Consider the following 15,005-nt stretch of genomic DNA (forward strand, 5'->3'; position numbering starts at 1 on the left):
TGTATGAGGTTCCTGTCAGCACATTTTTCCAGCCTCCTGAGGTCCCTCTGAAAAGTAGCACATCCATCTGGTCTATTAACAACTCCTCTTAATTTTCTGTCACCTGCAGACATGCCAAGGGTGCTCTCTGTCCCTTCATCAAGATTATTAATGAAAGTGTTATGCTATATTGGCCCCACTGTTGACTCCAGGGGTGCTCCAGTAGTGACTGGCCTTCAGCTGGACTTTGTGCTGCTGAACATAGTCCTCAGAGCCTGCCAGTGTGGTCAGTTTTCAGTCTACTTCGTTTATCTAGTCCATATATCATCAGCTTGTATATGATGATGTTAGGCGAGACAGTATGAAAACCCTTAGGAAAGTCAAGATAAACAGATTATTCTCTCATGTGCTGAGCTAGTCGTTGTGTCACGAGTGGCTGTCAGGCCGGTCAGGAAAGATTTCCCCTTTATAAATCCATGCTGACTACTCCCAGTCACCTTCTTGTACTTGGTATGTTTGGAAACAACTTGATCCATCACTTTCCCCAGTATCAAGGTGAGGCTGACTGGCCTGTAGTTCCCAGAGTCCAGCATTTTATGACAAACTCCTGTGGGAATGGAGCTCCTGCAGCTTCCTTAGAGTGCACGTGTGTGTTGCACATGAAGCTGAGAGCTGTGGTGGTGTCTAGGTGCTCACCCTAAGGGTTATGTGGTTAGTAATGAGGTAAGCATGGTATTGAGAGCTGTTCTGTGTTACAGAGTGTAGTCCTAAAGTGTTCGTGCTTGCTTTTTGCCTGCCACAGAATGCCGGTGCAGTATGTTCTTGGTGAGTGGGACTTTCAGGACCTGACTCTGAAGATGAGACCCCCAGTATTTATTCCTCGGCCTGAAACAGAGGTATGAATGTGGGGAACCAGGAAGGGGCAGGCTTGAATCTGTAAATTACATCGCATTGCTGTGAAGGTGCCCAGTGTATCGTGAGATTGTAGTGATGAGTAGGTCAGATCACTTCTTTTAGAACAGAGGGGGATTCTAAGCTTGTGAACTGGAACCAGTGCTGTTGAACTTCACCTCCTGGCTCAGAGTGAGAGATGTTGCAAGCTAGCATATCGCTTAATTACACAGACATCCATCTTCATTAATGGAAGGACTTGGCTTTCTTTCCTTATTTCTAGTATAGTAATGACTCCTAGAAGTTCAAAACCCATACTGCTGTATCCCAGTGGCTTAGTACTTTGATACAAGGGTAATAATCTCAGAAGTTGTCCAAAGATTGTTAGCAAAATCCTGCAGTAGTAGAAAGCTGCTACTGGAAAATGGTGATGGACTCCAGAGAGCTTGTTTGTCCATGTGCAGACTAAAACAGTGCAGGCTGGTAGGAAATGGCACCTACTGCCTGTCTGATGGCTCCACAGTGGTTTCTGGACAAAGACTGGAAACTGAAGGGTAAGTTCTGACCTGGGCTGGAATTAAATATAAATGTCAGTTGTAAGAATGTAAAGGACAGCCATTCACGATCAAGTTAAAACTCCATTTTCCCCAATGTTGCTGCTGCTAGAGAAAAGCCTGAGAACTACATGGTGACAATTTCCCTTACAGTAGCCTAGCTTTCAGCTCATGGACCATCTTATCAAGGAAGTCTTTCTGTTTACTGGTCCCCAGGAGGTTTCTGTTTACTAGTTCTCAGGAGGTTTTAGGTTTTTTGAGGGTTTTGAGTTGGTTGTGGGTTTTTGGTTTTGTTTGATTGTTTTTTTAAAAAAAAATTCTGAGAATTTATTTTCTTTTGGAGCCTGTGTGAAGTTTTAGAGTTACAATGATCTCCATAGCTTGTTATTTAGGAGTCCCAGAAGCTTAAACCTGTTTCAGTCTAATAGTCATTTCTTCAGTCATCTGCCTGCTGCTTGATGACTATTGTAATATGTGGGCAGCCCTCTCTGCTCAGGACTCTATAAGTAGGGGCCCATGTTGTAAAAAGAATGAAGAAGCTCTTTCAGACAGAATGTTCCCTACTGACAGTGTCAGAAGAGATGCCGAGGACTGAATGAGCTTTAAAGATGGGAAGGCCACCTTTGCTTTTTATGGGGAAGGGATGGTATTGGGAATGTATGAAGAAAGCAGCAGCTCAATAGAGGATGCAGTCTGCAGAATCCTTCATCTGACACCTTTTATTACACAAAAGTTAAAAGGCAAAGGCAGCCTGTGCTTCTGTTGTGCCCTTTGAAGAACAGTGCTACTGAAATCCATGAGGGTGTTCACAGACTGGTCAGGGTTGGAAGGGACCTCTGGAGATCAGCTAGTCTATCCCACTGCTAAAGCAGGTTCACCAAGAGAAAGTTGCACAGAATCATGTCCAGGGTTGTTTTGAGTATCTCCAGAGAAGGAGACCCCACAGCCTCTCCGGACAGCCTGTTCCAGTGCTTTGTCACCCCCAAAAGAAACAAAAGTTCTTCCTCATATTCAGAAGTAACTTCTTGTGTTGCAATTTGTGCCCACTGCCCCTTGTTCTGTCACTGGGTACCACTGAAAAGAGCCTGGCCCCGTCCTCCTGACACTCTCCCTGAAAATATTTGTAGACATTGATAAGATCCCCTCTCAGCCTTCTCTTCTCCAGGCTGAACAGGCCCAACTTGCTCAGCGTTTCCCCATAGGGGAGAGACGATTATTCCAGACAATTTAGTCGGAATCGGCACAACTACTACTTAGACATCCTCTCATCTTAACCTATAAAAGAAAATTCAGAACCAGAATCTTGGTTTGGGGTGGGGCATCATTAGCATCTCATCGAGAGTGTGTTGGGCCCTGAATCATAGTGATAACACTTGTGTCCAGAGAAGGTGCGAGTTCTCTGTTGTGTCTGAATTTGACCACTCTGTGGTGATTAAATTTGGAAATAGGGTCCTAAGGAATAGTTTTGTGAGTTGGAGCCCTGCAATGGTTAGCTTTGTTATTGTCAACAATATTTCTGCTCTAGTTGATTCAAGAGAGTATTTCCAACCTCTAGCTCCCCATTAATTTGTGGGTGCAATGTTAGCATTAAAACCAGGGAGAACTTGTATGTTCTGCAAGTAAAACATCTGCTGTCAAGGCTTCCTCTGGTGATACGCTCCAGTTCTCTCCATGCAGTGCCAGGCTTCAAACAAAGGACTATTGTGTGGAGTGGAAGCCAGGGTGGCTCATGTCTGAGAACACTGTTAATTACACCCACATGCATGATTTTGGTAAAGGCATCTCTGCTGGCCCAAACTGAAATGCAGTGCTCTGTAACACACTGTGTTTGAAACCACTTAACATACCCTGGTGCACAAATGTAGCATGAACAGCTTGATCCAAACCTTGTGTCTCTGGGAAAACTTTATTTGATGTGTCACGGTACTTACTGTGAAGGCACATTTTTAGCTCATTAGTTACGGAAGGCCAGAAGTTTATGATGATAGCTCGTGTGAGAGTTTTCTTGTGATGTGGTACTGGGGAGATTACTTGGACAGGAAGAGCATGGAGACAAGATCCAGCTATTTAGCAGCACCACACAGGATGCTGCTTTAGGCATGTGCTGCTTCCAGGACCCGTGTACAGTGTGTAACCTGTTGCACGAAGTGAGTTGGTGTCCAGATCCTTTCTTTCTGCTAGGAAGGAAAGGTTGGTCATCTCTCAAAGCTTTGTGTGATGTGTTTGGGTTGGAGTTTGCTTGTGTTTTGTTTCATCACAGTAATTTTGCCAGACTTCACTGGAATATAAAACTGTAGTGGACATATCTCCTTTTAAAAATATTGAAGTTAGTTGCATCTGTTGCTCTTTTTTTGTTTAGGATTTGTCTGCAGTGTTCTTAAAACCAACAGTGCTGAAACTTTTCACCAGATAATATCTGTAAATAATCCTTGTTCTTTAGGATTTTTTATCAATATTGATGTCCCAGGTTTAAGTTGCCGATCTGTGACTGCACACACAACCTACATGGCATATCTTGTCCTTGGCTGAGTAAATGTGACTCCCTGAATGGACTTGTTAGTGCAGATATGCAAGCAGCTGCAAAATTTGCTTCCTAGTTATATTTATGTAGCTTCTGCAAATGCTCCTGCTTGTTGATTCAAAGTTTGAAAAGAAGAGGAGCCATCTTTATGACACACTTTATGGTTACGACAGAAGGGTTATGGCTTTTGCTCCCAGATGCATTACTAATGTCATGAGGTTAAACACAGTACGACAAAATCCACCAGCATTGTTTCAGTCCTGGGGACAGAGACAGACATGCAAAGACAGAAATTCACTTCGCTTAATTTAGCCCTATGTGAAATTTGCCCTTTTGTAGTCTGTTTAGTTCTCTCTGGTTGCTGAGCCCTCTCCCATTCGCTCCCCTTGGGAATATTTTTTCAGCACATCTGGCTTTATTCTTCTGTTCCTTGGGAATCTGGGTGGGGAGGGGACAGGCAGCCAAAATTAGGAAACTAGCAGGTCCTGTTTAAGCTCTGAGAGTGGGATAACAGAACTGATTCCATTCAGTTGTAACTTCTTGGCATACAGGACTGGTGGATACTTCTGTGAGCACAGACATACTGTGTTGGAGGAGAGTTTTGTTAAGCTGTCCGCAGTCTCACCTTCCTCCAGTTACCTTGCTCTCTGTGAGCAAAGCTTTGGCCTCCCTGCTACAAGCACTGAGTGGGTTTGCAAGGGCTTGCAGAACTCGGTGTCCTGCCTGCTTTCCTCGTGTGACTGCCAGAGCCAGGCTCCTGCACTGCAGAGGTGTTTGGGTCAAAGTTAAGGGATGTTCTCAGTCTTATGAATTATCTTTGTTATGTCATTATTACTGTAATGTCAAAGAACCCCTGTCTCAGCGTTGCTCAGTCGCTGTATTAATGGAGAAGAAAGTCCTTTTCCCAGGACAGGGCCTTCTAAACTTGGGCCACAGCCTTGTGGATCAGTGGAAAAATAGGACAAAGAGGAGGAGAACTCAGCCAGCGTGGATACAAAATGCCTTTTTGGTCCGGGTAAATACGAGCTAAATGAAGCCTCACCATGACTTCACTGAGGAAAAGTTTGGTTTGGTCCAGGACTTCCCTGCAGTGCTTTGGGGTGTGCGGCTCTCCGGGCCCGTACCTGCAGAGGGCACTCCAGGCTTAGGCTCGCGTTGCTCCTGAACAGTTCTGTTTCCTATTAATTATAGGATTTCTGATGCCTCTGAGCCCCTCCTCTCTCAGATGCTGTGTTTTAAAGAAAATGAAGGCTTATTTGTTTAGTTGAAAACAAAAATGGTCATCTTTTATTCCTTGCAACTACTGTGTGGGTAGTGTTGGGTTCTTTTGCTGGAGGAGGCTCAGAACTGCTTGGGAGGATTGTCACGGTCCCACTATCCCCTCTGACCTTCAAGCCACCCGTAAGTCCCCTGGTGCCACCCCCCTGACCTGTTGTGATCTCAGCAGGAGCTCAGATCTACTTTTTTTTTTTTTTTTTTTTTCTGTCTTGGCTTTGTTGTGGTGTCTGTGTTCTGAGAACAGTCCATTGTCCTCTAAGGGACACTGTAGGGTGAGGATGCCTGTTTAACCGGGGAGAGATCTTAGGGGAAGAAATTGCAAGTCTGTGCCATGCTGAACACTTTTTAGTAGTCATGCAAAAAAGATCACGGCTGCAGCCTCCTTGAGAGCAAGAAAGAAGACTTGGTCAGACTGTATTGGTCTGTTGAGTTCAATGTACTGTGTCTGATTGGGGCTCATAGCAGATGGTGGGGGCAAAATTACAAGGGAAAAGATAGGTATGGAAGGATCCTTGGATGCTCAGCAGTTAAGGGCTGTTCTTAGCCAAAGCTGGATTTGGGGCCATCCTGCTTCATAATCACTAATGGATCTGTTCTCTATTAATTTGTGTAATCCTCTTTTGAGTCTGTGTCTAGTCTCCATGACATCATCTGACAAAGAATCTTTCTAATTTGGTATTGTAAGTGGGAAAAATATTTTCTTTGCTTCTGGTACTGCCTGCGCATTTAACAGGAGCCTCCTTCTTACTGCATAACACAAAGCATTCGTGCTCCCTATAGCATTTGTAAATTTTAGTCCTGTCACTGTTCTAATCAGTTGTTTTTCCACCTATGATTTTTAAGCTTTTGTTTCCCAAGATAGATTGGTTCTTTCTCATGATAAAACATGCTCAATATGCAGAAACCATTGCTGTTTACTTGCATCTGTCAGCTGAATGGCAGTCATTGTGTTGCGGTGTTGTGTGTGGAATAGTCAAAGATTTGCTCGGAGAAACCTTTCATGAGTTAAACCTTACTTGTAGCTAAACATAATCATTAACCTTTCAAGACAGTCAAGTACACAGAGAAGGGAGGATTTTTGTTTCCTGACAGGTATATGCAAATATACAGATTGCAAGGTGGGGCCTTTCTCCAGTGCTTTGTGTCAAACCAGTGTACATGTTTTCTGTTTAATCAGTGCCAAGAGGAAACTTTTGATGCAGAATGGTCTTTCATTTCCCTAATTTAATTGCCACAGATGGCTACTTTTCAGAACGGTCAAAAGGTCACACTGTCTAGTGAGTACAGCCATTGATCAGAGGTCAGGAGATTGCCCTTTTTTTTTCCATGGTTTTGCCTCTGACCAGTCGTCTCTTCAAAGGAAGGCTGCTTCTCCTTTCTGTGTCACTGGCTTCCCAATTTGGGGAATGAAAAGGGTAATGGTGTCCTATCTTGTATGTAGCTTAAGGTCCTTTTTTGAAATATATATAGACTCCTATAAGGTATAATGAATGTAAATGCAATAGGACATTATTTGATACGTCAAAAATTAACTGCTGTCTGTCAAAATGTAGCTGTAAACAAATGTGCTAAAGTTGGAGCATTGCTGTTATGGCCTCACACAGATCAGATTTTGTCCATATGATAGCCAATATTTTATCAGTATGTTGGAAGAAAACAATATTTTCTGAAAGTGGGCTGTTGCACAGAAGCTGAAGAATGGGAATTTTGAAAGGAGCCTGTTGTTGCTGCAGAACAGTTGGAATTGTCCTTTGAGCTAGGCACAAATGTTTACTAGGGTCCTACGTGCAGAGAAAAAATAATGCAGCCTGTGCCTTGTGGCTGAGGGGCTTCTGCTACCACAAGAGCTTGGAGGAAGATTTGGGGCTTTTACAGATATTGGCTGACCATGAACACCCATTTTCAGTGGACTGTCCAGCAGGCTAATGTGATCCTTGCATGTTTTAACAGGTGATCGCCAAATACAAGTAGCAGGATTAAATAATCTGTGTACTGCAGTAGTGGAATAGTTGCAAAAATACTATGTCCAGTTATGTTACTGACTGGTTGAGAAAGAGATGGAAAACGGGGTTTGGAGAGGAGTCAGTAGGTACGTTAACAGCTGGAAAAATCTGCCTCATTGTGAAACACTGTTTAGCTCATCAAAGACAAGCTTAGGGGTTAATTACGTGGCACAGGGAGCAGAAATTTGGTAACAGAAGTCTCTTTGGTTTCATAGACAAGTGTATAACAAGCACTATAAATGCAGGCCAGAAGAGAAGCTGCCCAACTTTAACAGGAGTGTAATTAATTACTGAAACAGTTTAGCATGAGCCTGTTGCTGGCTGCTTTAAAATCAGGATAGGATGTTTTCCCGGGAACAGATTTCTTGTTCAGAAGGAACCATCCTGTTTCTTCCTCCATTTCCTGGTTAACTGGCCAAGATGAACTATGGCAGTAGCTTCTCCTGGCTTCCTCTGCAAGAAAAAAAGGTTGTGCTTGTGCAGAGGATTACTTCAAAGTTGCCAATTTCCAGGACAGGCTCAAAAATGTAAATTTAAAGCTAAAATCTGTGCTGAAGGTGCAGAGAGCAACAGCTTTCTTTTAAGTCACGCACAAACCTGTTCCCCAGGTAAACTTATGTAGACTTTCCTAATATGTTCTCACAGATCTCCATGTTGTTAATGCCTTTATTTTTTTGGCCCTAAAAGAACTCTATGAAGTCTTCAGGTTTTTAATCTCCTTTTTCTAATTGAAAGAGAGTCCCTGTTTATGTGTTTCAGCTGAGTAGCTTAGCTCATGAGCAGTTTGGGCAGAAGTTAGGACTAGAGCTGGAGAAGAACAAACTATAGAATGGCTGTAACAGGAGGGATCGGACTCAAGGGGTTTCCCATATGAACAGGGGGAAAAATCAATTTCCTACAGGCAGCTTCTTTCAAACATCTAAGTAACTGGAATTTCAGAGCTGGAGATTAGCAAGCTGGACCAGTGCATCTGGACAGATGCTGTGTCTGGCAGTGGTCAATACCACTGTCTGCAGAGGAAGAAAATGCCTTCCTTCTGCGGAGATGTGCCTAGGGAGGTCTGTGTGCGAGACCTGTGGTGCAGCCACTTTACAGTGACTTTGATCCATTCTACTCACCCCTCCTGGGCATGGCTAAATTTAGACATGACAACTGTGGTAATTTCTCTTGGGCATTAGCACATATGAGTTGCAAAGTTTACTGCCTTTTGGTAAAGTTGTTTCTGGGTGCTGTCACAGCCTCTTCTCCAACAGATGAAGCAGCGCTTGGTGTGTGCCACAACACATCAGGAGCTTCTTCTATTGTATGATGGAGAAGCCAAACCCCTTGCTCAGTATCAGGTATGCCTTCACTTCTTTATTGCTTCTGCCTAAAGCCACATTTTATTTCAGGAACAGTGGCCCCTTCTGGAGTTACTCTGGTGTTTTGCTTTCTGTATGTGTATAGGGGGAGTTTCATGGGCTTTTTGCAACATTTTCTCTTTCCCACTGTGGTGTCAGGCAGAAGAGCCCACGACAAAAATGCTATAGCCTGCCTGCCCACTAAGCACTGGGCTGGCTTGGTGGCTTGCTTTTGGAAGAATGGGATGTGGCAATGATCTTCTAGGGCCATTGCCATAGAGTCAGGTTTTTCTTGGCTTCCTGGTGTTTTGTTATGTGCTGATTGGCAGCCAAGTGGACAAACAGGAGAGGAGGGGTGATTTGATTAATATCAGATCAGGCTCTATGGAAAGTCCTGTATTCTGAGAACAGAAGTTTCTGGAAAGCACATAAATAAGTAAAACATTCCCAGGAAGTGTGCAAGAGCAGAGAGAAGGTTACTCAGATTTCCATGTGTCTTTTGCTTTCCTTGTCCTGTTTGCTAACCTGGGAGGTTAGAGCCTCTTGCTGCCCTGTCTCGTACCCCTGGAACCTTGTCTTCCCTGCTTTACTGAGAGCACAAAAAAAGGTGCTTCTCGGGAACACAGTGTGAATTTGTGACCTCCACCCTTGCCTTTCCCATTCCTCCACTCATCTGTTTTTCTTAGCCTTGTACTTTTAATCACAGAAACATCAGATAGGTCACTCGCTGTTTTGTTGGACTGTAGCACATGATTGCTTTAACTCTGGACTTCTGCACAGCTCCGTAGCCACCACTGAGCAGCAAGAATCTCTGCTGTTTCCCCGTGACTGCCTTGGTGCTGAAAGCTGCCTGACCTTGCGCTGTCTGCCGGTTGGAGCTGCGCAGCTGTGGAGCTTGTGGTTTGGGTGCTGGCAGACACTGTCCTCATGCTTTCTTTGTTCAGCTGTGGTTCCAAGAAATGCAGTGAACTAGAGACCTGGCTGCAGGGCGGTGGAGGTAATACCAAGAACCTGTCAGAACATGAATTCGTACTGGAGGGGCTGTTTGGGGAACAGGAGCTGTGGGTGGAGGCTCATGGGAAGCTGGAGGTGTTCACAAAGTTTTGCATTTGTTTCACTCAGCAGCAAAGATGGTGGGGGGAGGGGGGAAACGGGGGACGGGGATGGGGACACACACACCCCAAATAAATGACAGCATGAACTTAGGGTGAATTTGGCAGTGAAGCAAGACTTCCTGGAATTGCAAGGTGAGAGCAGGCTGTGAGTGGCTTGGCTAAGAGACAAAAGCTTGAGAACCTCTGAGTGCTGGAAATTAAGTAGCATGGGAGGCAAATATTTGTCTGCCCTGTATATGGAACTCCAGATAATAGGACTCTTCTAGTCCTTGGAAGGTCGTTCTTTGTTAGTCAGGACCAGATATCCTTCTCCCTCCCAAGTATGTCCTGCATTTTTTCCTGTGGATTTTTAAATTCACTTCTGACTAAGACATAGAGGGTCTAGATACCTCTCCCCGCTCATTTTGTGCTAAGCAATAGAATGTAGGTCCCTGAAAACCCATCTTGATACCTGTATCACTTCCAGCCCAGTGCAATGTAAAAACCCTTCCAGATGCTTTGCTTCTTGCCTAGCTTACCACCCTCGTGAATGCACAGGTTTCAGAGGTGGCTCGTGCTCTTAACATCCTCTTGAATATTTATTTGCACAAAATCCTGTAAAATGGGAGAGAAGGGGAAGTTCATTGATTATTGCTGTGCAAGAGGAGTTTGCAACAGGTAGAGAGATTGGGAATTAATCATGCTGGTAACTGCAGAGCTGTGAGCTGGCCCCGTTCCTAAGTCTAGTCTATGGCCCCATTGTGTTGTCTGCCTGTAACAGATGACAAAAAGGTCCTGGGGACACTGGCATTGCTGGTGCACCCTGGAAAGGGGCCAGGGGCATGGCAATCCTGCAAGCTGCAGGGGAGAGGACAGCTGTGGGGCAGTTTTAGCCATACATAGGATTTGCTCCAAGGGGCAGCAGCAGTAGCTGCTGAGCTCACCTTTTCATGTGACTTCTAGCTCTTCCTCTCAGCTGCTTGAACATATCCGTACACCCATCTATTGAATGAAATGTGCAGTCTGCCCCTGCACACAGATGTCAGCAGCTCTGTTTTGGGGGCTACCCAAGCCATGTCCAGGACCCTCCTTCCTTTCCACTTTGCTGCCATTGCAAAGAGAGGATTTTAGTTTCTGGTTTTGTCCATTTGCCATTCATTCCCTCCATACTTTCCAAAACTGGCTTTTGCTGGGGGATAGGATTTCTTGCACAGACTAAGGGAAAAAAGATCTTCAAAATGTTCCATTTCTCCACTCTGACACAAATATCACACTTACACCCATGTAGGCATACACCAGACTCCAGGATAAAAGTAGTTCTGCCAGTACCGGTAGCACTGGTTAGCAGGTTTTTTAGTGTAGTAACTGCTTTGTTACTGATAATAAAGATTCATGCTGTAAGCGATAACTTGAATTTTAATAACTTCACAGTTGAGCATTTGTCCTACCCAGTGGTTAGCAAGTTGTGGGCAAATACGGAATCAGGTCATATTTCTAAGATATTTTTTTAATTTATGATTTTACTTGCTCCTTAATACAGCACTTTGGATATTTTTTAAAAACATTTACAGCTTTTTATCTAGAAGAGTAAAAACAAAAAGGTAATTCAAGGGTAGCCAAGCACTGTTCATTTAGATGATGTGGTAATCTGCGACTTTTCTGCAGGAGGTCAGTTGCCTTTGCGTGGCTGTAGACCTGCCTCTTCCTAGCTGGAGTCTGGGGGACCTGTTCCCGCAATCTTAAATGGTATCATTGGAAAGGTGTGGATGAGGCTTCTGGAGCACTGGGTTCAATACTCTGCTCTGCTGTAGTCCTCCTTCATGAGTTTGGCATAGTCACTTTTTACAGTAGTTCATCTGGAAAATGGGAGTTGTGAGGATAAATGTGTTAATGGTACTGAAGTGCTCAGCATGTTGCAGGGACAAAGGCACCTGAGCAAGCTAACTAATTTTCCTGGATTTAGAAAATACGAAGATATGCTGATTGTCATCTTTGTTTTATCCAAAGTAGTGGTTTTCTGTAGAAAGGACATTCCTCTCTCTGATGTATTGAATCCTATAAATGGTATGAGTGAAAGTAAGCTCTTTTGAACAGCCTGCCGTTTCAGTTTAGAGTGCCAGATTGTGGAGAATTTACCTAACATATTCCAAAGGTTAATTACCTAGGATGCCAAAGTGTTTTCTCTTATTTCCCGGTGGAACTTTTGTAATTTTCATCTGTTAACCTTTAGAGCTGGTGATCAAACTGATGGTTAAGATGGCTTTTAGCAATGGTGGCATTAGCAGGTGTTTGCACTCTGAATCTGTTCAGTTAGAGAAGACATGAGGTACCCTGCGCAATAAAGACCACACAGCCTTTGTCCATCTGCTGTTGTCCCACTTTCTCTGTGTCTGGGACTGGCATCTTTTTTTAGCACTTTCTGCCTCTTTGTGGCTCTTCCCCAGCTGTGGCTCTACTCAGATTCTTGTACAGAGATAGGGGATGTCTGTCTTGCAGGGTATTTTGTAGTCTTTGTATGAACACTGTAACGCATGGCCAGAAATACTTCATCTCCCAAGATGAGATTTGAAAGTGGTTCTGCTATGTTCTGCAAAGTGCTTTAATTTATCAGTTTTCAGTGGTGACATCTTGGAGATTATGGTGTGCTTGGAGGAGTGCAGATTTTGGTTAGATTGCTTGCTGAAAGATGAAAAATACTGAGGAGAATCTGAAGAACACTGTTTCAAAACAATTTTGGATAACTTAACCATTCACGATTTCTGAAAATGAAACCTGGTGGCAATGGCAAGGGTCTAACTGGACATACTCTGTATCGTGGTTGCCGGGTTTTTCTCATTGTCTTGCACATGCTGGGGAGATGTGGTTTTCACGTGAAAACTGTAAGCAAAGAAAAGAACCATGGTATCACAGCCAGTTAATGCAGAATTACAAAATGTCTTATTCCAGTGTGTTCTGTTTTGTCTTTACTTCGTGCTTTTAATATGCGCATACTTGCAAATTTAATTTGACATCAAATAATCTATTCTTGTAATTTTTTCCTGATTTTCCAGTTACAATACACCTGTTTTGCTTGCCAATCAAATTTATTTCATAAAAGAATTTGCTTTCATAATTATTGATATTTTTTTTTAGTGAGGTACTAATGTCTGGGAAAGGATGTAGTTTCTTTAGGTTGTCACATTATTTTTATGTCTTTTAATTTTGAACTATTATGGTAAATGTTTTATGAGAGAATTAGCCTTTGCCTCCATAAAAAGTATATGAAATAACCAAGAGTCAAGAAGCAGGATACAAAGCCAGTATCCTGCTTATAATATACATGTGGTAAAAACTGAAATCAGTCATATTTGAATACAAGCTTTCGTAAGCACTCTAAAAATACTTTCACTGTGGAATGTGTAAAGTAGAAGTTCCTTTAGAAACTCTAAGCTTGAAATTACTAATGATAAACTTTAAGGAAGTTAAGAAATGGTGACAGTAGTTCTGCTGTGTGGAAGTTACATTTGGACATCTGTAATAAGTAACTTGTGCTACTCTGTGATCAGCCCTGGAGACAGATGGTTCTGAGTTATTGTAGAGATTTCCTGGAAATATTTTTAAGTGATCAGAAATGACTGGTATTTCAAAGAGTGATTTAGTGACTGAGCAGAATTTTTTGGGTGGCTCTTCCTCTGTGGTCTTGGACTCATCAGCACCTGCTTCCCCAAACCAGCTGCAGTTACAATTTGGCTGTCTCCACTGCAGAAGTGTTTTCAAACTGGTTCATCTGGAGCTGTTAGCTGAAAGGCAAAAGCTGTTTTTGTACATAAGTGGGTAGATAAGGTGTTTGTTTTTTCCTGTTGCTATCTAAGTGCTGTTAGTCCTCTAATGGTTTCCCACAGTCCTGTTGGGAGCCTGTAAGAATGGTTTCCTCTGTAATTGTCTAGGAAAGGAATCCCAGAGCAGCACCAAGGAATATGTGATTTTGAAGGCTGTTAGCAGAACTGCCTTATGAGTGCAGTGCCGATAACACATGGTAACCAGGGTAGGGCATCGCAGTGTGGCTCCTCACAGCCGGCGGAGGCTGCCTTGGGCATCAGTCACCAAACTCCACTTTGCAGAGAAGACACGTCTCTGAGAGAGGCCTCTCGGAATGGTGCCCTCCAGCCTGCGGGCTGCTGCTCCTTCCGTTTTGGGCATTTGGGTATGAGCACGCAGAGCTCATTGCTGAGGAGCGCTGGAGGCTATGGAAGGCAGAGGGCACAGTCTGGAGGAGCACAGAGGCTGTTGTCCTTACCTGGTGGGCAAAGGCACAGGCATCTCTGACTCGCTCCAGCTGCAACAGCAGAAGATTTGAGGAGAAAAACCAATGAAAACAGTTAAAGGTGCTTATTCCTAAGAAGCCCCTGAAGGTCCCAAAAGGCTGTGAAAAGGGGCCTGAAGAAAGCTGAGGAGCCAGTGGCTCCCAAAAGGCTGTTGTTGGCAGAGCCAGGCTACTGGAAAAGCAGCAAAGCCTAGCACTGCTGAGCTGAAAATGGCAAAGGCTCAGAAAAGCTGATCTGAAGTAGAAGTTATGTTACCAGGAGAAATATGGAGAGTTTATACATTCAAATCAATCAAATATCTCCTTTTTACTTATGCTTTCAGGCTCTTTGAGCGGGAAGAATCAACAGGCAAAGGGTTCCGTTAAAATGGGGTGGTTCGAAGCTGCTCGATTTGCAAGGCCTGAACAATGTTGAAATATGCCTCTTTCTCTATCCCAGACTGTGAAGTAGTGCAAGCTTCACTTCTGTTCTCTAAGCAGTGGGGGTGTGCTTGCATGTAGGGGCACAGTTCTTTCATATGTTTTAAAACAGTTCATGTCTAGTGGGAAACCTCAGAAAATACTGTCTGACAAAACAGCTCATGTCCCATGTTCTCTGCCACCAGGGATGTTTCACTGAAGCTCATCTGTCCTAATGCTTCATTTTTACACCTGTTTGCATCCTCCCTCCCTCCCTCCCTCCTTACTGCAGATGCAAATTGGCCAAGCATGAAGGACAAGCAACAGCAACAAATATCTTCTTAAAAACTACGGCTTTGCACAAGGCACTTACTACACTGCACCCCAATGCAGGTGATATATCCAAGTTAGAGTGATATATCCAAGGAAGGGGTTATGCCGTTGTGTACAAGCCTGCCCATTTTAGGCTCCTGGAAGAGGCCGTTGCTTACTAAAAAGAAGCTGACCTGCCTGCCAGGATGTGTTGCTTTTTAAGTATTCCTGCTTATGCCAAAAACCATGCAAGATTCCTTGTAAACATAGAAGGCCAGTAATTTTCCTTTTGGTTTTTACCTGTTGGCAAAATAAAGCCAATTATTCTTTG

General features: G+C 43.7%; 1 protein-coding gene across 4 annotated transcripts in view; it reads left to right on the forward strand.

The window, feature by feature from the left end:
* HEMK1 (HemK methyltransferase family member 1) overlaps window positions 1-15,005 on the forward strand; it is a 34,547-nt gene that overhangs the window by 5,173 nt on the left and 14,369 nt on the right. For all 4 annotated transcript variants that reach the window (XM_005435553.3, XM_055708154.1, XM_055708153.1 and 1 more), the window contains exon 4: window positions 782-875. In XM_005435553.3, the coding sequence (XP_005435610.2) occupies window positions 782-875 (94 nt within the window). The remainder of the gene's footprint in view (window positions 1-781; window positions 876-15,005) is intronic.

The sequence above is a fragment of the Falco cherrug genome, chromosome 4 (assembly GCF_023634085.1).
Source record: "Falco cherrug isolate bFalChe1 chromosome 4, bFalChe1.pri, whole genome shotgun sequence".
Lineage (NCBI taxonomy): Eukaryota > Metazoa > Chordata > Aves > Falconiformes > Falconidae > Falco > Falco cherrug.